The following is a 25,251-nucleotide window of genomic DNA, read 5'->3' on the forward strand; positions in this document are numbered from 1 at the left end:
TTGCACATATAATAAAAAAAATCATTTGTTAGGTCTTGTAGGGGAAATAATGATCTGTCCTGTGAACCTCAGCAGGGATGTAGATCGAAGTAATTATCAAGAAATGCCATGAATTACTAAGAAAACTGGATCAGCAGTTTCTGCTACCTGAGCATGAGAACAGTAGGGACAAGTATTGCTTGCAGCATGCTGATGTACTTACACATCACACCATGAAGTAGCTGCCAAACAGGGAAATGGGCCAAAATCCTGATATTTCCTCTTGTTAGTAAAAACATTTTTAAACCTCAGTGGACCGTGTTTCTAAGCTATTGAACACAAAACAATAGAGGTCCAGTTATATCGACCTAAGCAAACTCCCATTGCTGATGTACTATATTTTGCCGATGTTATACTATTATCAGCATTCTGCTGGCGTCTGACTTTATATTCAACAATATTTGACACAAGTATTCAGTTTACGCTGTCTGGCTGTCGTAGATTCCACCAAGATCGTTATTGTTTAGTGCATAATATTCAGATCTAGTTCTCTTTTACATAACAAGCTGCATCACTGTAATGTTGGATGTCTTGGCCTACAGTTTTACAGCACTAAGTCCAGAAGCGGCTGAAAAATTTCTGTTGCTGGTTTTTGCACAAATCAGTGTCAAATCCGTGGCAAATTCCGTTGTGTTGCATTGCGAATTTGTCACAGATTTGCAGCGCCTTTTCTGCAACAGAATGAGCATGCTTCTGGCATATGTGGATCGGGTTTTGAAAACCCCATCCACTTGTATTCTACTGTAATTGCTGCAGTTTCGCAGTGTGGAACCCACACTGCAAATCTGCAACAAATTTGCAGTGTCTGGACTCGGGCTAACACAAAACACAGCAGTAGCAAAAAAAACTCCAAACTGATTGCTCTTGCCTATACTTATACAATGTAAAATTTGAACATGCCACAATGACGTGTTGCTCATAGTTGTATCATATAACTCTATGGATGAAATGTTACTGCCACAGGGGCATCAAATCATAAGGTGTAATATATGACTCTGGCTTTCTGTGGATTAAGTTGTTCTTAGACCAGTGATCAATTGTGGACTACTCTGCTGTCTGTGTACATGAGGAATAGATAGCAAATGAAATCACATTAACAGTGTCAGTGTAATTTATGGCTCCCAATATTTGGGCTCATGCACATGGCCGTGTTACGGCTCCATACAATATATAAGTTTTACAATGCGGTAATATGGCGCCCATACAATAGTGTACACCTACAGAAGTTTTTTTGTTCTGTCAGATTTCGTACAAATCTGATATAAAAACAATTGTGGCATGCTCTATTGGACTTAATATGCACGCAGGAATTCTTAGAAAAGTAGTGGAAAACAACGTCGGGTCCGATCTAGTGTTGTTTTTTACTAACGTCAGATTAATTTGCCCTGTTGATGAATCTGATGTACACTGCAATTAGGGTGAGACTGACCCACCACTGGGTATAATACACCAGTATAAATAAATCTCCTCTAATGATCCCCTTTTCTCAGGACACAAACATTATTCCCTTAAAGGGATTTTCCCATCAGAGACATTTATGACATCCAAAGGATATGTCATAAATGTCAGATAGATGCGGGTGCCACCTCTGAGACTCACACCTATCTCTAGAACGTGGCCCCCTAAACCTCGTTCTACTGCTCTGGGTTGTGGTTGATGCGTGTGATTTCTGACCATGAATTACGGACACAGTTCAGCTCGCTGAGCTACGCTGTTTCCACAAGTCAGATAGAACAGAATGGCAGCTACGGAAACAGCATAGCTCAGCAAGCTACACTGTATCCATAATTCATGGTCAGGAATCACATGCTTCAACCACAACACAGAGCAGTAGAACGGGGTTTAGGGGCCCCGTTCTAGAGATAGGTGCAGGTCCCAGAGGTGTCATCCGCATTTATCTGACATTTATGACATATCTTGTGGATATGTCATAAATGTGTCTGATGGGAAAACCCCTGTAAATTTCAGCTGCTGCTTCTACAGGGAGCGTCAACATCCAATCAGGCAATCGGTATAATACACCTCAAAATATGGCTGATTTTTTTTTCTGTCTTTTGAACTGGACATGAGACCAATTTTTTCCTTATGAAATAAACATAGAGTTGAGTACTGAAACTCAATACTCATTTTGGGAGAATAGGAACAACCTGAGTCCCCAAAATTATCCTGCTGTTATCGTAAATTGAAATTACAGGAATTGTAATATCCCCCTTGTCATGTTCACCTTTTTAGCCAATCACAATTAAATAACTCTGCCTATCATGCGATTGGCTAAAAACCTGTCTGTGACAATTAGAGTGGGATTTCTCAGCCTGGTTCAAATGCTAGAAGTATTTTCTTTGGCGGCAGAAAAGATTATGGTAGTCCAATGTACATTTTCCCATATACTTACTCCATATTTGTACAGCTTGACATGTCCCGTTGCTACAGTTTTTTTGAATAATCCAGTTGCAAAGAAACAGGTCAAGACTTCATGACTATTATGTAGGGAGCCCAAAGCTTTTTTTTATGGTGTTTCTTTTTAATCTTAATCACCGTATTCTTTAAATTGAGTCTTCTTGAATACATTCCGAAAGATTCAGGTACGTGTTTGGAATATATCCCATACTACTATTTTCTTTGTTTTCTTTTGTTTTTAACATAAAAGGCAATGATGCTATAGATGAAGAAGTTCAGGCTAGATCCCCAGTGTATCTGAAACTACTACTTTTGAATGCAGATTGTGTTAAAAGTGAAATGACAAGCTCAAAGGGCAGATATTGATTATTGTGTAAAACTTGCCCTAAATTTTCCATCTCAACATTTTATAGATCCCCTAACAGACTATTTATTCCCAGGGAAATCATGCTTGATGTGTAGCCACGTTAAGAATACCTAGCCATCCATTACCCAGTATTAGGTTGCTCAATAAAATTATATACAGATGTGTCCTTCCTTACCTTTCCTCTTATCTCAAAATATCTTGAGATGTGGGGCGCAAGATGACCAGCTTTAAAAAACAAACCATGATGTTGCGATACTGTGTCACGAGATAAGTCTATGTGTGGCCACCCAGTGGTTGTGATGGGAACTGCAGCCTTTCAAGGGTTTTCTTAGTATGTCGGCATATTGTATTGAATTTGTTCCATGAGAAATTGGAGTCCTTAACCAAATTCAAGCAAAGATAAGGGTGGACACATCTCTATCTGTTAAAGGGTTTTCCCATCAGGGACATTTATGACATACTGTATCCACAGGATATGTCATAAACGTCAGCTAGATGTGGGTCCCACCTCTGGGACCAGCACCTATGTCTAGAATGGGGCCCCTCTTTAGCTTTCTGTGTTCTCACTGACGCTTGTGACTTCTGACCAAATAGAAAACAGCGTAGCTCGCTGAGCATACGCTGTTTCCGTAAGCCCATAGACGTGAATGGCAGAATAGCTTGCATACTACGGTGTTCCTGTAACTGCGAGTCACTACTACTCTGCGAGCTATGCGGTTTTCTTATTATACGGTTGGAAAGCACAAGCATCAGTGGGAACAGAGAAAGTTAGAACGGGTTTTAAGGGGCCCCGTTCTAGAGATATGTGCGGGTCCCAGAGATGGGAGCCGCATCTATTTGACATTTATGACATATCCTGAGGATATGTCATAAATGTCCCTAATGGGAAAACCCCTTTAACCCCTTAATGACCGGGCCAGAAAAGGTCTTAATGACCAGCTACATTTTTCCGTTTTTACCCCTCTGCATTTCAGCAGCCATAACTTTTTTATTTTTTCATTGACGTGGCCGTACAAAGCCTTGTTTTATGCGGGAGAAATTGTGTTATGTTTTTTCACAGTTTGGAGGTAGAAAAATATTATTTTTACGGCGTGAATATATGAAAAAGCGATTCTCGGCATAGTTTTTCTTATTTATTTTTTTATCCCGTTCACGTTTCACGCTAAATAACCCATTAGGTTAATTCTTCAGGTTAATACAATCGTTTAGATATGTGAAATGTGTAGGTTTTTTGTTTTTAATTAGTGTTTAGTGTAGGGGCAATAAAATATATTTTATGCAATATAATGACTTTTTTTTGTGGGACTTTTTTTTAAATTTATTTATTTTTTTGTTACTTTTTTTAATCCCATTAAGGAATAACTTTATTTATAACTTTATTTTTTTACTTGTAATGTATTAGCATACTCCTGTATGCTAATACAACATACTGTGTCACTATGACACAGGCTGCTGTTAGGGCAGCACATAGTGTGCCCTAACAGCAGGCAAACTAAACAGACAGCCCTGGGGTCCTTTCTAGGTCCCCTGGGCTGACTGAAGAGGAATTCCTTGCTCTTTGATCACATCACCGGGTTTCTAGTGACGCGATCAAAGAGGGGAGTTCCTCTTGATCTTGCAGCGGTCACCGACCGCAACCATCAAAGGGTTAAACAGCTATGTTCCGATTGTTTTCCAACCCCAGCTGTGTTCAGGAGGCTTCTCTAAGATCAGGAGCTGTTAGTTACAGCTCCTGCTTGGAGAATGAGCGCTCATCAGCCTCTTCTACAGCGACGCCAAAAGACGTCACTGTAGACTAAGCACTTGCAGACTAAGTAGACTAAGCACATGCAGCGCCTGCCGTCAAAAGACGATGGGCGGGCGTTAAGGGGTTAAGTAGTAAGATATGGTATTGTCAACATTCTATTTGTTATATAAAAATCCCTATTAAAAAATAAGTTGCTTATACTTTGAGTGCTCTTGTACATATATTATATCAATCAGTGAATGTAATTCGCATTAGGCCTTGTCTACCAGAGAACAGGTGGCCTTGTTACAGAGAGCAACCTATTCGAGTCTAAGTTTTATTGTGCCATATAAGGGTATGTTCACACGGCGGGGGTCCGTAACGGCTGAAATTACGGGGATGTTTCAGCCTGAAAACATCCCCGTAAATTCAGCCGTACCGGCATGTGCAGGCGCTTGAACGCCGCGTCAATTACGGCCGTAATTAGCGCTGCTATTCATTGGAGTCAATGAATAGCGGCTCCAATTACGGCCAAAGAAGTGACAGGTCACTTCTTCTACGCGGGCGTCTATTTACGCGCCGTCATTTGACAGCGGCGCGTAAATATACGCCTCGTGTGAACAGACAAACGTCTGCCCATTGCTTTCAATGGGCAGATGTTTGTCAGCGCTATTGAGGCGCTATTTTCGGGCGTAATTCGGGGCAAAAACGCCAGATTTACGTCCGTAAATAGGCCGTGTGAACATACCCTAACAGTTATATTTAAATTCCAGCATTTTTTTTTTTACCTATAAAGACACTATACTTATGCATAATAAACACAATACTATGTTCATCTACACTAAAAGTGAACCTTGAATTAGCCTTTCTGCAGTCTGAGGTAAAAAGTACAAAAATGTCTCCACCTCCATTGCAGGTTTGAGGGTAGGAAAAAACACAGGTTAAAAAAAAAATACAGAACTCTTTATGTTCACACATTTTGGATTTCCAACATGCTGCGAATAGAACCTGCAGCGTATTGTGGAAATGTTTCAGATCTGCAACATGTCCTATATTTTGCAGGATTATCTAATGGATTTGGCATCATATTTTGCCCCTCCGCAATGCAAAGGGTGAAATCTGTGGCCGAATCCACGGCAAAATCCATAGATAACACATGCAAATTTTGCACAGAGTTTCTACACCCCTTTTCGTAGGAGCAGTTCTGATGTTATAACCGACACTAAAACCAGGACTGTACTAATAATTATATATTCACAGGTTTCAGATGAGTTGTGATTTTTGCTGCAGTTTTGTGAGCATTGCGGGAAAAAAATAAATAAAATTGTGACTAATCTGCAACTTGTGAATATACCCTTATGCATATCTGGCGGTATCTTTGCCAATTTGCCGCCTCATGCAGCCAGTGGAAAGCCCTGCCTGGGGCAAGGTTCTCCCTTCCCCACATGAACAGTGCACCCCTGCCTACACTTACTATACATATTAAATAGCAATTTACTATTCATATAACAGTTAATAGAATCGCCGCTCCCTAGCGGAGCAGAACAAGCAGTGGAGAATTCTTATCCCCAAAATTTTCCCAACAGACACAGGTTGTTTGACACCAGCTTTTTTCATACCTCATATTCACTAGTACTACGATGGAGAGTAACCGTGGATTTACAGCCAGCTCTCCAAGAGAATGAAAGATCAAGCACCCCAGTTCCTGGGATCAGTGGGGGGTCCCAGTAGTCCTATTAATAATTCCAACCGCAATCGATTCTTGTAAATAGGCTGTATCTGTATCTACAGAATAAATACACTAATATTGAAATAAATGGCATTGTCAGGCAATTTGCATGATGAAACCTGTGACTGGATGTAAAATAATTATATTAATTCTAGCTACCTCTGTTATCCACTTCGTACAAAAAATCAGTCAGTTCAATAGCTGTTCTTTCAATACAACTTCCTACAATAAATCAGCCAGCTGTTCATTCTTTTCATGCTTTTATTTCACAGTAATATATTTACCTCTGGGCCAGCCTTACACCGAATGGTCCATTGTGCAGTATCTTCCGTAGGCACCCCCTCAATTTAGCGTATTGTCATAGAGTATACAAATAACTATACCATATTGTGCATATATATCAGCTTTATACACAATGGTGCTCAAATAGCAATGCCATAAGTTGGCCAAATAGCACTTCCATATAGTTGTCTAAATAACAATGCTATGCAATTATACCACCACTTCCACCACTAAGCATTGCAAAATAATATACTATACTGTACTGTACGGTGCATCAGTAGCAGTGCCACAAATCCCAATATCAGCAATACAGTTCTCAAATAATACCAGCATACAGTGCTAAATTACAGCAAAATATATAAAGTAATCGAATAACCACTCTATACAATGTTGAAATAAGACTGCTATACAATTAATATTAGGATTAATGGTGGTCACAAGCCTTCGGTGCCAGGCCATTGGTGGCACCCACTTCAGCAGGAACAGATGATTCGCCCTGTGCCATCGTACAGGTCGCACACCCTACGACGGGCCCTGATTTGCGACATTGGGCACTGTACTTCAGTTAACTTATCATGATTAAGAATACTTTTTTAAGAATATTTTTTGTTATTCTTAAAAAAAATGTCTTCTATTTTTATTCTTCTCATGGTTTGCGTCTCAAGTCAATGCTTTAAAAATGTACTATTAAATTTTTGTTACCCAGTTTACCCCAATTAATATAATACTATATTGTAATAGGGTTCTAAGTTCTGTTTCTGTAATTGGATTCAAAGCTCTTCAGTGCCTCATTACAACCTGAGTGGGGCACTGTGCAAGGGGGTAACTTTATGGAGAAAGCCTAGGACCTGACCACTCCCCAACAGGTACCATATTTCTATGTGCATGTGCAATATACTGGCATATCTAAGTATGTCAATATATTGCAACTTATAAAATGAAGTGAATGTCTAAGGCCTCACACACACAACTACATTCGTTTTGCGGTCCACAAAACCACGGGTCAGTTGCGGTCAATTGGACCACAAAAAACCTTTGTTGTCCATCCGTGTGTCATGAGGACTCCTGGATCCACAACAATTCACCATTATTGCTGAATCTGCACATCCGGACCGTAAAATGACATGTCCTGAGTTTTTGCGGTCTGAATTTGCGGCTCCCGCACAGATCCGTGTAAACCACGTTCGTGTGCATGGGCCATAAAAATTAGTCCACAATTTATCCGCAAAAATGCAAATAAATTGCAGCTACAAAAGCACGGTTGCGTGCATGAGGCCAAAGTTCCTTTACAAGATAAAATATATATTTTTTTAAATTAAACAAAGTATAATAAAAAAAAATACGTTTTGAAAAAATTACACAAAACACTATTTTTTCATTTAAATATATTTTATTCAATAGTTATCACATAATATAATCCCCACATATTTGATATCCCAACATGTGCTATAAATACATACACACGATGTAGAGCAACAATGGATAGTGTAAAAAAAACAAAAAACTATTTGGAATAATTATTTTCCCTTTCCCTGCCAAAATCTCCAATGCAGAAATTTCTGAATGCTGAGATAAAAACACTAAAACGTCTATGTGATCCTTAGATCCAAAAATGGCTTGGGCCTAAAGGAGTCAAAAAGTACATCCAGTTCTAAAAAACAAACAAAAAACTTTTGATATGAGACAGAGACATAAAATTAATTTTCAGTGATTTGGTCCAGGCTTGAAGACCATAATAATTTCCTAAAACAATGCTGCTGAAGTACTGGTTATTAGATTGTTCCCTTGAAGTATCTACTAGGGGCATATTTTCCCTATATGATTTATCAGATATCTTGAGCATATCCATTATTTATTTTTGTCATTTCTCTATCTCTTTTATCAGTAGCACATTTCTTTATGTCCATATGTCACCTATTTATTAGCTTTTATGTTCTTTCTAATTGAATCCTTATAATAATGAAGGTTCATAAAAAAATAGTGACTTTTCTTTCTTCCCCTTTGCATGTTGTTTTGTTCTTTTTCTGCTAGAAGATCTATGTACTAACTTTCCTGTAACGCTATTCTGTTTGTTCCTAACTTCTGTCTAACAGTGGACAAGCCCAGGGAATTCTGAATGAGTCGGATGATCCAGAGAAAGGCTGTGTAGCAGATAACAAGCCAACCTCTCGCCACTTCTACCCCGTTGCTCTGCTTCTTGTCAGCTCACACTTGTTGGTCGTGTGGCTAATCCTAAGTCTTGCATTGCTATTAGCCAAATATCAATAATATGCACTTCAACTTCTGTTTATTTTACCAATAGCAATGTCCTTAGTTTGTAAATTATATCTAAAGTTCTTTGTACTCTAACCTCAAAATGTGTCCTTTGTAGCATTACCCCAGTGTTTTTTTGTTTTACATTTATTTGTCCATGTAGATCCAGTATTGTATTGAGATTGCTTTGTAATATTTGTTGAAATGACTGGAGGAAGAAAGTATCATTCACATTCAGTTGCCTCATCATGATCATAGGGCTTATTATCATTGATTTGTTGTGTTGTCTTTCACTTGAAAGCCTCATTGATATAACAATTCTTATTAAATTTGGCCTGCCGTTTTTATTTTTTGGCAAAAGATCATATATTTTTGGCATACATAACGGGAAATTAGGTTGTATACAAGATTGATCAAAGTAGCATGTTTTCTTAACATAACTACTTGTAAAGCAAGCGCTGAGAGTATATATTCTGGGCCACAAGCTTTTTATAATATTAGTATTTTGTACTCATGTAACCAGGTTTATTGTTTAAAGGCCACTTATGAAAATGTGTGTATAGGGAAAGAAGGTGATATAAGCCATACGGGACATTTCCAAATACTTTTAGGCCTCATCTACATGGCATAGCCGTTTTTAGAAGGTTGTGCCACCTTATGGTGCTAAATGTCGGAGGTATTCCCCCTAGAAACATTGCTTCTATGGGAGATTTAACTTCAATATGGCATCTTCTCAAAAGTCATACACTTTTTTTTTTCTGTCAGATTCCGTGAAAAAAAACTCCATATGCCTTCATAGAAAATCAGAGGCATATGGAGGTACAGTAGGGCCCCATAGATGTCTATAATGTAGGTGTCCTACTACATGTCCGCACAACTCAAATTTTGTATGGGGCTGTAATACAGCCAGGTGCATGATCAATTACCCTTACACTGACCTGAAGGATATCAAGTTGTATACAAGTTGGGGGAACTCACCATCAATGCACTCAATCTTTGGATTTAATAAATATAAAGAAATATTTATATGAATATTGACTGTTCCCTTTTTTTCCGGTTGTTCCAAGGATTCATGCATTTTTAACAGCTGCCTGTACACCTCATTTCTATAGCAGTCCACATTATTTGTTATAGTTTATGATAACCCATGTGGTGACAAGGCAGTATTCCACTTTTTAATTTTATTTTAGGAAGTTCCCGACCCACCATGTGTTTTTCATCGAAGCAGCTTCCCTTCTTGTTCATTGAAGCCATACAAATTTAAAGGGGTTCTCCCATGATTAAATGCTATCTCTAACCACAGGATAGGAAATAACATGCTGATCATTGTGTGTTTGTATGTTGGCTGTACTCTGCTATCTCCGGCAATCCCATAGACAGTGTATGGAGCAGCAGCGTGCATGTCCGACTTGCCTCTTCATTCATTCGGAGGAATGGGCCCCCCTCCGTGATCGCCTGATCGGTGGGGGTCCCAGTGGTCAGGCCCCCAACAATCAGCATTTTATCACCTATCCTGTGGTTAGGGGAGAGCATTTAATCTTAGCACAACCCCTTCAATTATAATTCATTGCATTCCATACGCAATGGAATGGAACCTAAGGACTCCAAATTTACTAGACGTTTTTTCAGAGATCATGCAATATATAAAACTGCACTAGTAATGTGACCATTTCCAGTTTTATTAGCATGCCAAATCAAGTAATACATCTAATTTATTTTTCTAGATACATAACCCTAAGGTCTCATTTTCAGGGCAAAACCCGGGTGCATAAATCCTGTATGATGGCACTTGGAGTACATATAGTCCTCTATTATGGACCAGTAGGCACTTCTTGTGTCACTATATAGTGTCTCCATACAGAACAATATTCTCCCCTAGAAGTATTGGAACATGTCACTTTTTTTTCTCACAAATTTTGTATATATCCATGAGAAAAACAAATCCTCTGTATGACTCTGGATAAAATCAGAAGCATATGGAGGTACAGTATGGGTCTATAGATTTTAAAGAGAGATGTAATAGATCCATGTGCATGAGGTTTTAGTCATATTTATTCTCAAGTGATTTCAGGTGTGGATTTTAACAAATAGTGTATGTTTTTATGTTTCGAGTGCAGGTTAGAAAGTGTAAAAATGAGCTTCTAATGGGTTAATATAGACAACCCTGGCAATACCATTATTTTCCTGTGTATTAGCTCACATGATTTTGACAGGGATATTTTTCTAGTTACATTCATTAATAAGCTAATTATAGTATATGGATACATGAGGGTAAATAGGGAATTTTTACAACCATGCCAACATCATTGGTCTCTGGAAACTTGGCAACTAGTGCTTTGGCAAACTACAGGAGTATGAGTTAAGCGATAAGACCCTATATATGTTATACTATAATCTTTACTAGTTTTAATACATCGCTTAGGCAGCATAGAATAGTAAGATCCACCAAAATTTGTGATCCGCCATGTCATGAACCACCACTGATACAAATATATGTTAAAAGTTTAAGGTTACAGTTAAAGAGGCTCCATCACCACATTATAAGTGTCCTATCTCTTACATAATGAGATTGGCACTGTAATGTAGGTAACAGCAGTGTTTTTTATTTCGAAAAATGATCTATTTTCACCAAGTTATGAGCGATTTTAGCTTTATGCTAATGACTTTCTTAATAGACAACTGGGCGTGTTTTTACTTTTGACCAAGTGGGCGTTGTGGAGAGAAGTGTATGACACTGACCAATCAGTGACCAATCAGCGTCATACACTTCTCTCCATTCATGTAATCAGTACAGCGTGTGCTGTCACTTACACCCACATTAACGTTACTGAAGTGTCTTGAGAGTGAATAGACATTACTTCCAGCCAGGACGGGATGTCTATTCACAATCCCGACACTTCGGTAACGTTTGTGCGGGACTTGCAGCACAGCAAGTGTAATCTCGCGAGATCACGCTGTAAATGACATCACAACGTGATCTCGATGTGCTGTGCTATAAGTCACACACAAACGTTAGCAAAGTGTCAGGATTGTGAATAGACATCCAGTCCTGGCTGGAGGTGATGTCTATTCACTGTCAAGACACTTCAGTAACGTTAATGTGTGAGTAAGTGACAGCACATAGTGAACAACGCAGGATCACTATGCGCTGGCTAAATGAATGGAGAGAAGTGTATGACGCTGATTGGTCACTGATTCGTCAGCGTCATACACTCCTCTCTACAACGCCCACTTGGTCAAAAGTAAAAACATGCCCAGTTGTCTATTAAGAAAGTCATTAGCAGAAAGCTAAAATCGCTCATAACTTGGTGAAAATAGATTTTTTTTCTAAATAAAAAACACTGCTATTACTTACAATACAGCACCCATCTCATTATGTAAGAGATAGGGCACTTATAATGGGGTGACAGAGCCTCTTTAAGAGGTTGAGCCTCAATATAGCTTATATGCAAAAATCGTCAATATATCTTGTCTATTCTATAGATTACTACTTATTACTAAGCTAAAAATGAAAGGTTCATAGCTCAAATGAAGAGAACTCCTTGCCTCATAAATGGTATTTATCTAAATTAATAAAGTAAAATAGACTTTCCATTTTTTTAGAACAGACAACTGCAGATCTAGAAAGTCCCTTTGATGCCAACCTCATTTAAGGTGTTCCTATCATTTACACATTTGATGCATTTTGTCACCTTTCTATTCATATTAATGAGTCCTATCAATTCACTAGGAACTCTTAAACATATTGGCATATTCCAAAGGAGAGTTATACTAACTACATGTCACTTTACAGAACATAGCAGGTATAGAACGAGTATTATAAGAATGCAAAACATCATTCTGTAGACGCCAGAACCCTCATAAAAGAAGTATACTCCTATTAAAATGAGTGATGTATAGTGCTTACATCCCAATAAATAATAGCTGCCACCATAGTGTAATCAAAAATTCTGCCTTGTTGCCAAAATGTTCACTTTGCCTCATGTTGCGTTTGCTGTCCTAATACTTTTGTATGTTTTGTTTACTTGTCTTTCTCCTTTAAATTAATCAGTTAAGGAAAGTGCGAACAATTTTTCTACTTTGTCAATATGCACTGTTTGTAAAAAGAAATGTTTTTAAAAAAAGAAAAAGATGAACTAGAAACATTTAAATGTATTATAAATATTAGAGTTAACAAAAAAAATTATATCAAATAATGGTTGGAATTTTATCTGCAAATCTATATGGCCAGATTCAATAAATGCCTTATTCTTTTATGTGAGAAGCAAAGATTTAGACTCTAAGACTCGATAGTTCTGATTGTGAATATTTTTTGATACTGCTTAAAAATTGATGATAGTTATATTTGAGCGGGCTTGACAGCAAGGTGCAACACCATAGCCACTTACAAGATTGAAGCCGTGACTCTACAACATCAGATCAAATAGAATTGGATATCAACCACTGTTTGTCTTAAAGGACATATGCATTTTCATGGGTAAGCACTTGACCACCACCACTAGTAGAAAGAAGATTCTAATACACCAATCTACTGTTGCAGTGCCACCCTTTATTAGTTGATATGGGCAAGCCAAAACAGGTGACGTTTCAGCCTTGTGAGGCTGAAACGTCTCCGGTTTAGCCTAGCCTATATTGACCAATACAGTGGATCAGTTCATTGAAACCTTCTTTATATTTCTATTGCTCGATAAAGGTGCAGCCCAACTCCATTCAGCGCTATCGATTGCACACCGGGACTCAGGATTCCTTGCTTCTCCATGACAATCACAACTAAGGTGTCACAGCTTGGGCATGCAATTAAGAAGTATCTGCCTTAGATAGAATAATATATGGTATCCTTAAAATCCAGCACTTAACATAATATGGTTTGTCTTTCTCCAAGCTCCACTTCTAGGCACTTATGTCCATTTTTTTTAAGCATAAAGATAACACATTTTCTAGTGTGTTTTTCGAACATTTTTGCTCTTCGTCCCATTAGTATATGTGGGTTCTAGAGCGGACCTTGAAAAAATTCCTGACCAGGTAAACATTCAAAAATCTATTTTATTCCTTCTAAGTGCTGTTGGCTTGCTTTATATAGCACAAAAGGAAACATAGTCCATATACCAGCTACTAAACTACAACACCTAGTCGTGTTCCGTCAAATGGACATATGGATGGAGTTTTTGGTAACTTTTTTTTACCATGTTCACTAGTGATTCACTGGTGGTTTCTCAAGGCTCCTTATTAATCTTCGTTATACCACTAGCTCCTTCAGGCTGCTCATTTGACTGCAGTAGTACCGTTGGAATACGGAGGTCATGCCCATGTTCAAGAGAAAGCATACTGGGACTAAGAGCCATGTATCCAGTGTTTAGGGCATCCAGTGGTAGGGTAAAGAGTGCTGTGAATCTGCACGACAGGAGATCCCTGGTAGTTAATTTCTAGGAAGAATTGATTCAGGTAAAACTGAAATTTGTCTTGGCTGACATTTCCCTGTAAGGCTGTGAATTTCCTATAAGGCTGTGAAAAGGAAGATGTGCAATATTTTAGTGCTGGTGGGGTTATGCTAACCAAGTATACCCATCTGTGGACAAAATTGTTTTGGTCTATTGTATCTCGTGACTACAGATCAAAAATCTTGTCCTTTCTCGTGAGCACAGATCAGGAGAAGGAGTGTCCGTATTCCAGTGAGAATCTTAGGCTAAAACATTCTCCCACCAGTTTGGGTTATGCTGTCCTCACATTTTAAAATTTTTTTGGGTGTTTTAGTTAAAATACAGGTAACCAAGTAAAGCAAAGTTTGGCATGAATATACAAAATATGGGCTTGTTTACTTTTGTGTAGAGTACCTAATATTGAGTACATAGGTGGTTTGAATATTAAGTGCAGGTATGAGTATTTCTGAGGGCATTTTTTACATGTATCTGGCCTTTGGATTTAAATATGTAAGATGTATCATCAATGTGGAAAAACAAACAAAATGTATAGTTGAAACCTTGTTATTTTTACTCAGAAACTGCAATGAATAAATAAAACCTATTTCTGTACATCCTGTCTTATGAAGTTGTGTTTTCTTTTCCTCTTCCCAGAGAAGGATGCCGTATAGAGAATGTGATGAAGAATATCAAATGCAGAAAGTATGCTTTCAACATGATACAGCTGCTGACATTCCCAAAGTACTACAGACCTCCAGAGGGGACATATGGAAAAGTTAACAATTAAGTGCACTTAAGAGATACTAATTGTAGATTATCTCACTGAAAAGCACAAATTGGACAAGTTTAGCTTAGTAACATGTAGTGTGACATTCCTCAGATAATTCAAGAATTCTAGGATTTACTGTAAATTTTCGAAGCCCAGTTTCCACACACATCCACACAGAATGGTGCATCATTTGCAAAAACGACAAACGACATTTAACAATGATCACATTAATGTTCAATTGACAGTATTGTAACAAATGAACCTTTGCTAACTTCCAAAATATCTCAGATTTTGCTTATTACAAAAGATAAGGATATAACATTAAAGGATCTTCCTTATTATTCATGATTATAGGCCCATTTCTAAAGCTTCGAGCTGCTTGTAACCAGTTCTCTCTGAAGAATCTCATCGTCCTAAACTTGTACCCATTGAACCTAAACCTTTATGTTGTCCTTAGAATGTATCCAGTTTGTGTAAATTGTTTTGAGGGAACATAATGACCAAATCGCACACCAAATATATAACTTGTACATAATGATATACTATTTATTTGTAAATGTGATCGAGGCCAAGTCATGCTCTCACTTGGCTTTTTGGTCAACAGATGGAGGCATTCTCATATAGCTTCATGACTCGATGTTGTAACCGATAAACTAAAATAAAACATATAGGTTTGGAAGTATGAAGGTTTGTAATGGGCCATGTGTAATAATGACACTAATATTTAATAACTTCATTTGTTACCAAAAATGGAAGGATAAGTTGAAGTTAAATTGTGACCTTATTACTGTATTTTAGAGTTGATGGAGTGTTAAATCCAGTGGATTTTTTTTATTACCTTCATACCTTTGAAATAAAGTCGCCAGCTGGTTTACAACTGATGAAAATGAAAGTAACTCTAGCTGGTATTTGGAGTTACTTTCACCACTTTTCAGAATCTGGCCGTGTTCTATATATACAGTGAAGGAAATAAGTATTTGATCCCTTGCTGATTTTGTAAGTTTGCCCACTGTCAAAGACATGAACAGTCTAGAATTTTTAGGCTAGGTTAATTTTATCAGTGAGAGTTAGATTATATAAAAAAAAAAAAGAAAATCACATTGTCAAAATTATATATATTTATTTGCATTGTGCACAGAGAAATAAGTATTTGATCCCTTTGGCAAACAAGTCTTAATACTTGGTGGCAAAACCCTTGTTGGCAAGCACAGCAGTCAGACATTTTTTGTAGTTGATGATGATGTTTGCACACATGTTAGATGGAATTTTGGCCCACTCCTCTTTGCAGATCATCTGTAAATCATTAAGATTTCGAGGCTGTCGCTTGGCAACTTAGATCTTCAGCTCCCTCCATAAGTTTTCGATGGGATTAAGGTCTGGAGACTGGCTAGGCCACTCCATGACCTTAATGTGCTTATTTTTGAGCCACTCCTTTGTTGCCTTGGCTGTATGTTTCAAGTCATTGTCGTGCTGGAAGACCCAGCCACGAGCCATTTTTAATGTCCTGGTGGAGGGAAGGAGGTTGTCACTCAGGATTTGACGGTACATGGCTCCATCCATTCTCCCATTGATGTGGTGAAGTAGTCCTGTGCCCTTAGCAGAGAAATACCCCCAAAACATAATGTTTCCACCTCCATGCTTGACAGTGGGGACGGTGTTCTTTGGGTCATAGGCAGCATTTCTCTTCCTCCAAACACGGCGAGTTGAGTTAATGCCAAAGAGCTCAATTTTAGTGTCATCTGACCACAGCACCTTCTCCCAATCACGCTCAGAATCATCCAGATGTTCATTTGCAAACTTCAGACGGGCCTGTACATGTGCCTTCTTGAGCAGGGGGACCTTGAGGGCACTGCAGGATTTTAATCCATTACGGCGTAATGTGTTACCAATGGTTTTCTTGGTGACTGTGGTCCCAGCTGCCTTGAGATCATTAACAAGTTCCCCCCGTGTAGTTTTCGGCTGAGCTCTCACCTTCCTCAGGATCAAGGATACCCCACGAGGTGAGATTTTGCATGGAGCCCCAGATCGATGTCGATTGACAGTCATTTTGTATGTCTTCCATTTTCTTACTATTGCACCAACAGTTGTCTCCTTCTCACCCAGCGCCTTACTTATGGTTTTGTAGCCCATTCCAGCCTTGTGCAGATCTATGATCTTGTCCCTGACATCCTTAGAAAGCTCTTTGGTCTTGCCATGTTGTAGAGGTTAGAGTCACACTGAGTAATTGAGTCTGTGGACAGGAGTCTTTTATACAGGTGACCATGTAAGACAGCTGTCTTTAATGCAGGCACCAAGTTGATTTGGAGCGTGTAACTGGTCTGGAGGAGGCTGAACTCTTAATGGTTGGTAGGGGATCAAATACTTATTTCTCTGTGCACAATGCAAATAAATATATATAATTTTGACAATGTGATTTTCTTTTTTTTTTTTTATATATCATCTATCTCTCACTGGTAAAATTAACCTAGCCTAAAAATTCTAGACTGTTCATGACTTTGACAGTGGGCAAACTTACAAAATCAGCAAGGGATCAAAATTTCCTTCACTGTATATATATATATATATATATTGTTTTCTTGGCACAGGTAATTTTTTGAATTTGCCTTTAATAGTGTCAGAACTTAGTGGCTTATCTTTCATGCCATTTGCTTTTATTCATGCACGCAAAACATTTCTCATAACTACAATCTCTGAATGTACAGTATTATTCTGTGTTTGAATGTATTGGTTGTGGCCATCTTCACTTGTGTTTCTCATATAGCTATTATTCATTGTACATCATGTGTATATGTTTTTTTTTATTTAAATAAATATTTTGGCAGTTTTTGCTAGTTTCTTGCTTTTTTATTATTAAAAAAAATTGCTGTGTTTGAGTGTTTGTTTGTTTTTTGTTTTTTTTTTTAAGACATGAGAGATGTCTACTAGATGCTCACCTTTCATTCTTCCATAACTTTTTTGAAAAATAATTTCTTAATATATATTTATAGTGACTGGAGCTCTGAATCCCCTATATAAGCATAGAGTATACCCCTATCTGCCCACCCACACCATTTATTTTTATTTTATTTTTATAAATAGGGCCAACATTATGTGCTGGTTAATTTCATACTAAATTCTGTCTGCTGTAAGGTGCAGCCCACGGGATCGCTGTCTCCTGGGGTAGACGGGCACTTTTGGCACAGTAAGAACAGACTACAGTCCAGTCACAGTGTGGTACTACTGGCCTCAGCCAGTTTTATTAGGTAGAAAAGCCGTAGTAGGAAACAAATATGTACATAAAGTAAATCCTAGGCCGTCTGGCCACTAGCTAAACATGCAGTTTCTAACTACAAAGAGCTGAGCCTAGAGCTCCAACTCCCAAAACACAACACCACAGTTGCTTTACTCACATCCAGCTTTCCCAGGAGCAGAGAGACTGTGAGCTGTGCCTCTATTTAAAGCACACCTCAGCTGTGCAGGTAATTAGCCACAATGCAATACCTGAAGTGGCTAGTGGAATAGGAACCCTCCCAACTCTCCCTATTCCAACAACCAGGCCCTTTTACAGGGGTTTTCCAGAAAACCCTTGAGCAAGGAAAATACATTTTCCTTGCTAGCCCAATTCCCTGGTTGTTTTAAAATGTATAGGACAGGAACCTGGGTGAGATGTACACTACCGTTCAAAAGTTTGGGGTCACCCAGACAATTTTGCGTTTTCCATGAAAACACACTTATATTTATCAAATGAGTTGCAAAATGACTAGAAAATATAGTCAAGACATTGACAAGGTTAGAAATAATGATTTTTATTTGAAATAATAATTTTCTCCTTCAAACTTTGCTTTCGTCAAAGAATGCTCCATTTGCAGCAATTACAGCATTGCAGACCTTTGGCATTCTAGCTGTTAATTTGCTGAGGTAATCGGGAGAAATTTCACCCCATGCTTCCAGAAGCCCCTCCCACAAGTTGGATTGGCTTGATGGGCACTTCTTGCATACCATACGGTCAAGCTGCTCCCACAACCGCTCTATGGGGTTGAGATCTGGTAACTGCGCTGGCCACTCCATTACAGATAGAATACCAGCTGCCTGCTTCTTCCCTAAATAGTTCTTGCATAATTTGGAGGTGTGCTTTGGGTCATTGTCCTGTTGTATAATGAAATTGGCTCCAATCAAGCGCTGTCCACAGGGTATGGCATGGCGTTGCAAAATGGAGTGATAGCCTTCCTTATTCAAAATCCCTTTTACCTTGTACAAATCTCCCACTTTACCAGCACCAAAGCAACCCCAGACCATCACATTACCTCCACCATGCTTGACAGATGGCGTCAGGCACTTTTCCAGCATCTTTTCAGTTGTTCTGCGTCTCACAAATGTTCTTCTGTGTGATCCAAACACCTCAAACTTCGATTCATCTGTCCATAGCAATTTTTTCCAATCTTGCTCTGTCCAATGTCTGTGTGCTTTTGCCCATATTAATCTTTTCCTTTTATTAGCCAGTCTCAGATATGGCTTTTTCTTTGCCACTCTGCCTTTAAGGCCAGCATCCGGAGTCGCCTCTTCACTGTAGACGTTGACACTGGCGTATTGCGGGTACTATTTAATGAAGCTGCCAGTTGAGGACCTGTGAGGCGTCTATTTCTCAAACTAGAGACTCTAATGTACTTGTCTTGTTGCTCAGTTGTGCAGCGGGGTCTCCCACTTCTCTTTCTACTCTGGTTAGAGCCTGTGTGTGCTGTCCTCTGAAGGGAGTAGTACACACCGTTGTAGGAAATCTTCAGTTTCTTGGCAATTTCTCCCATGGAATAGCCTTCATTTCTAAGAACAAGAATAGACTGTCGAGTTTCACATGAAAGCTCTCTTTTTCTAGCCATTTTGAGAGTTTAATCGAACCCACAAATGTAATGCTCCAAATTCTCAACTAGTTCAAAGGAAGGTCAGTTTTATAGCTCCTCTAAACAGCAACACTGTTTACAGCGGTGCTAACATAATTGCACAAGGGTTTTCAAGTGTTTTCTAATCATCCATTAGCCTTCTAACACAGTTAGCAAACACAAAGTACCATTAGAACACTGGAGTGATGGTTGCTGGAAATGGGCCTCTATACACCCATGTAGATATTGCATTAAAAAGCAGACATTTGCGGCTAGAATAGTCATTTAGCACATTAACAATGTATAGAGTGTATTTCTGATTCATTTAATGTTATCTTCATTGAAAAAAACTGTGCTTTTCTTGCAAAAATAAGGACATTTCTAAGTGACCCTAAACTTTTGAACGATAGTGTACACTCCATCCACTACTTTTCCCCTGGTCCTGTCACACTGCCTACAGCTGCTATTAGGCGGAGCTTAGAAGCATACTGCATACTATTTACACATTCAATGAAAAAACAGTATGCAGTAAATTCCTAAGCTCCCACCTAGTGGCGACGAAAGAAAGTCAGAAATGTATTATTTAACCCACTTCAGGACCACCCATTGGTAATTTGCATCCCCATTTGTTGGGCTTTGTGCAGAACTGACATATAATGGTGTCCATTCTTCTGCTGGCGATCTTGTCCTGTAGAACAGTGCCAACACCCAGATTTTATTTGAGAGATAAAAGAAAATAGTTGCAGTGTTTTTTGGTCTCGGCGTCTGGCTAATGGGAAAACACTGAGCAGGCCCACTCGGCCGCCGGGTGCTTTACGCTGTCATCATGGCTCCTCAGGGCGCGGAATCCCCGGCCAGAGCATTGCCGACGCTCTTGCCCGGGATTCCGCTCTTAGAGGGAGCCTCTGTCTAGGAGCAGAATCCTCCCAGAGTGTTTTTGACACACTGCTCGGAGATTCCGCTCCTAGAGGGAGCCCCTGATATCCATGTCCATATCCATACATGGACAGTGATGTCATGGGCTCCTCCACGACCGGAATCCCTGGTCGGGGATTCGGCTCCTGGAGAAGCTCCTGACGTCACTATCCATATAAGGACCGTGATGTCAGAGACTGCTGGAACGGAATCTCCGGCTAGAGCGTTGCTGATGCTTTGGCCGGGGATTCTGCTCCTAGAGGAGCCTTTTGCATCACTATCCATATATGCAGTTTTCTGCCATTTTACTGCTGCCGTGAGTTCCCGCACAAAGGGGTCCACTAAGTCTGTGTCACCCAAGGGCCCACATATACCTGGAGCCGGCCCTGGCACTGAGGCTTGTTTATATTAGTACTTCGTTTATTGTAATAAGGACAACGTGTTTCAGGACTGAAATGGTCCCTTTCTGACCTGATGAAGAGACTAGTTCGGTCCTGAAATGTCCTTACTACATGCAAGCCTCAGTGTTCCCATGAGCCAGGCGCCAAGACTAAAAAACACTGCAGCTATTTCCTTTTATCTCTCAAATCCCTTCATTCTTTGGAGCGTGAATTGACGCCCTGAGTAAAGGCAGTGGGTGGAAGCCAGCCATTCTAAGCATTTCCCACACACCACACAGTAGGGTTGTGCCTACAACGCCAATAGGTGGGTGGAACAAGTACATTACCTGTTTATAAACCTTAATGTCTCTGCCTAAAACCATATTACCTTAAAGGAGTGGTGCCTCCTTTTTTCTTAAACACCCAGATCGGGCTGTTACAGCTCCAGGTCCTGTTGACATCATCTGTACCTGATCGGTTCGGTTCCCAATCATATGATCGCCATAATTACCAATCATGCTGCATACAGGAATGGCTCCTGGCAGCAACAAACGTTCCTGGGCTTTATGCTGTATAAAATCCTCTCTTCTCTTATCAAAGGGAGGTCGAGGAGAGAGAGATCTTACACAGTACAGACATACATTACAATTGTCACATTTTATTGACTCATTTTGAACAGAAAATCATCAAACCTGTAATATAAGACATAGCTAGAAATACAAGATTTCATTTATGTCATCCCATTATCATTTGTCTATTTCATCTCCCCTGTACTGTGTTTTGGGAATCAGTTAAGATGTACATCAGTTATATATTTCATAAACGTACTTAGTGAGTGTCTGGGTGATGACTCTGGGATCCTTGCTTGATAGTGTGAAACTTTTCTGGGCTGTAAATAATTTTTCTTTGAACATTTTATTTATGGCGTCTCTTTATGATAGCAGTGATATAATCACTGCTGCCATATTTTGTACGTATCACAAAATATATATATTTATTTCAGAAGCACTTTTGTCTTTGGGCTGTGTGTGGTATTGCAGTTTAGCCTCATTTACTTGAATGGTGATGAGCTGCAATACCAGACACAGCCAATAGATAAGAGTGGCACTGTTTCTGAAAACAAAAGCATGCTTTCTTTTTAATCCCAGACAACCACTCTAATGAACAAACATTTGTACAATTGCTGAAAAATTTATCTTCCAGAGGATATTTTATAAAAGACATATACAAAGAGTAACACACTTTCCACATCTTTTGTTATTTCTAGCAGTAAAAATTATATATTTCAGCAGACTTCACATTTTATTTTTTGACATTAAATAAAACAAAAATAACACTTTTACTCAGATGGACAGGACAATTGATGGAGAGAAACGGTAAATATTCTTCTAAATTAAGGCTTTATATACATCTTCCTCACATCTCTTCACATGAAATGTATTTGGAATTATAGCTTTCTTAACTTTAAAATGTTTTTTTGTAAGTATAAGTGACCTAAATATAGGTGATTTTGTTATAAACAAATATATTTTAATAATAGTTATTTAAAACCTAATGTTGAAGTTAAATTTTAACATTCAAGGTCTATCAAGACTGTTCTTCTGAACCACTAAGATTTCTATCATTTAGACTTTTTAACTTTGTTCTCATGGATCCCAGCTGAGGACATGGCTGTGTTTTCTTAATTATACATCCACTTATGCGTATGAGAAGTTAAAACGTCTTACAAAGGGCAAGATTATAACACTTTAGGTGGCCAATCTGATTGTTCCATTTTGCCTTAATGATAATGTAATTTTTAATTTAGTAGCTAAAACCAAAGATGTTAGTAGATATGAGTGAACTGAAGTAAACGTATATATATTCGTATGTAATTTATCAAAGACATGGAATCTAATCAGACAGCAAAAATTGGATAGAACTTTTTTTGTAAGAAGGAAGTATGGGATGATATAACTTTGGAAGGCGTGTTTCATATCTAATAGAAAAATGAAAAGAATTACATAGGTTAGCTCACCGCGTTTCCACTGCGTTATTGTCTGCGTTAGTTGGTTCCACATCTAGATATTGCAGGTTCTTGCAGATGCCCCCATAAGAATCCTGAGTCAACAGCAGGTATACAAGACAATGGAAGTGGACAAAAAATTGGTGTATCCAGCACTCTGGTAAAAAATGTAGGTTTTATTCAGTCATTTTAAAAACAGAACGGTTAAAATGAAAATCCCAGGACCACGCTTGCGTGTTTCGAACCTCTAGGGTCCTTAATCATAGCTTATCAAGCTGTGATTATTGATCCTAGAGGTTCAAAACGCGTAAGCGTGGTCCTGGGATTTTCATTTTAATCGTTCTGTTTTTAAAATGAACGAATAAAACCTACATTTTTTTTACCAAAGTGCTGGATACACCAATTTTTTGTCCAATTCCATTGTCGTGTTTCATATCTAGCATAATATAAGTGTCTGGCCCATTTCCATTACAAGCTCTCAAGACAATGGGTATATCGTATAAGGTTTTAGAGAAGGTAGTTCAGAAAATACAAACAAGCCATTGGAGGCACACAGTAGTCTCAAAATGCTGCTGAGAAAATCAACATCGTTGTTTAAGTGGTTTGATGAATTGACTTGTCTTATTATGCATGAGCGTGTCACAATTTCATATCCATAGCAGAGATTCTGATCATTGAGAAATGTTATACAACAAGGAATGATCACGAGGTAGAAATACTCCATAAGTAAATCATTGTGAAAATATACCTGGGTAATACAACTAGACTGATTCGAACCAAGAAATGATGCAAAAAAGTAAGACAAGTGTCTATTGGAAGAAATCGATGAATTTTAAGGCTTCACCACTGGCCTTCAAAGCCATAAGAAACTAAATTCATAATATTTCAATTTTGTTTATATCATCTAACTCTCCATTATTCAGTGCACAGTTAAATATACCACCATTAAAACAAAGTTAAAATATTTAAACCTGGCACTCTTCACCCTTGTAGTTTCCATGATGTTTGGAAGATTAATAGATTTCATGGATAACCATTCCCATGAGCACATATTTACAGGAGGTATGTGGCTTTCACAAGGGAATATATGCATAGCATGGGCTACTGTTTTTGCCACAACCTATGTTGGACACATAGATGTAGGAGACACCCCATTTATAGCTAAAACTTGTGATAAACTTCAGGCTACAGTATCTCTATTTACTGTGACTGGGATGAGCCATTGCAGGCTGCAGACAGCCTGACTATAGTGTTCTTCAATGGGATTAGTGATAAAAAGTCCAGAAAGTCACACAGAGACTATAAAATGCAGTGTAAATGGGGCCTATATTCAAATATCAATAAGGAATCTTTACAAATGTTCGCAAATACAAGCTAAAGGGAATATGTCTGCAGTTTCGACCCCTCAATACTGCTGACAGCGCTATATACAGGGTGGGAGTTCAGCCTAATCATACCTTTGGTGTCGATCAGGCAAGTTGCATGATTGAGAAATCTATACTTTCATTTCCCCGGCGCCAGTATCGCAACGGTAACGGATCCTTCATGATCAGTGCGCTGTCACGCAGAGCATTGGGGCACTTGCAATCGGGGATATTAAAACGTAGATTTTTTGGTCATGCAACTTTAATCACCAACACCACGGATTTGGTTACACTGCTCTCCCCATTCTGTCTACAGCGCTGTCCGCAGTTTTGAGGGCTTAAAACTGACAGATTCTTTTTAAATTCGACCTCACATTCAACTTCCTCATTCTTCACTAAGAATTTTGTATCTGATAGGCCTGAACTAAATACAGCGATTCCCAATGACAAACCAAATGAATTATAGAGTGCTCAATCCTGTGTGTAAGGAAGCAGTCACACGCCGCAGATTTGTTGCAGAAATTTTCTGCGACTGATAATCAGTTCTATTCCTCTACGTGGAACTTGCAGAAATCCATGCATCTGCTGCTGAAACAACCCCATTAAGATAAATGGTACTGATTTTCAATCGCAAACATTTCTGCAACAATATCTGAGGCATGTGACTGCACCCTAAGGGTATGATCACACTGGGCAAATATGCTGCGTAAAAGTACGTAGCAGATCCGACCTAGAAACTGCAGGGAATACTGGAC

The 25,251-nt window shown here is 38.7% G+C and overlaps 1 protein-coding gene across 4 annotated transcripts in view; it reads left to right on the forward strand.

The window, feature by feature from the left end:
- Positions 1–15,926, forward strand: part of INPP4B (inositol polyphosphate-4-phosphatase type II B) — a 622,734-nt gene extending 606,808 nt beyond the window's left edge. For 2 of the 4 annotated variants that reach the window (XM_075860408.1, XM_075860410.1), the window contains one exon: positions 8,634–11,322. In XM_075860408.1, coding sequence (XP_075716523.1) covers positions 8,634–8,808 — 175 coding nt within the window. In that variant the 3' untranslated portion in view covers positions 8,809–11,322. Of the gene's footprint in view, positions 1–8,633; positions 11,323–14,864 lie in introns of those variants that run through there. The other 2 variants (XM_075860411.1, XM_075860409.1) reach the window with 2 other exon arrangements.
- The last annotated feature ends 9,325 nt before the right edge of the window (positions 15,927–25,251 follow it).

The sequence above is a fragment of the Rhinoderma darwinii genome, chromosome 1 (genome assembly GCF_050947455.1).
Source record: "Rhinoderma darwinii isolate aRhiDar2 chromosome 1, aRhiDar2.hap1, whole genome shotgun sequence".
In the NCBI taxonomy this organism is placed as follows: domain Eukaryota; kingdom Metazoa; phylum Chordata; class Amphibia; order Anura; family Rhinodermatidae; genus Rhinoderma; species Rhinoderma darwinii.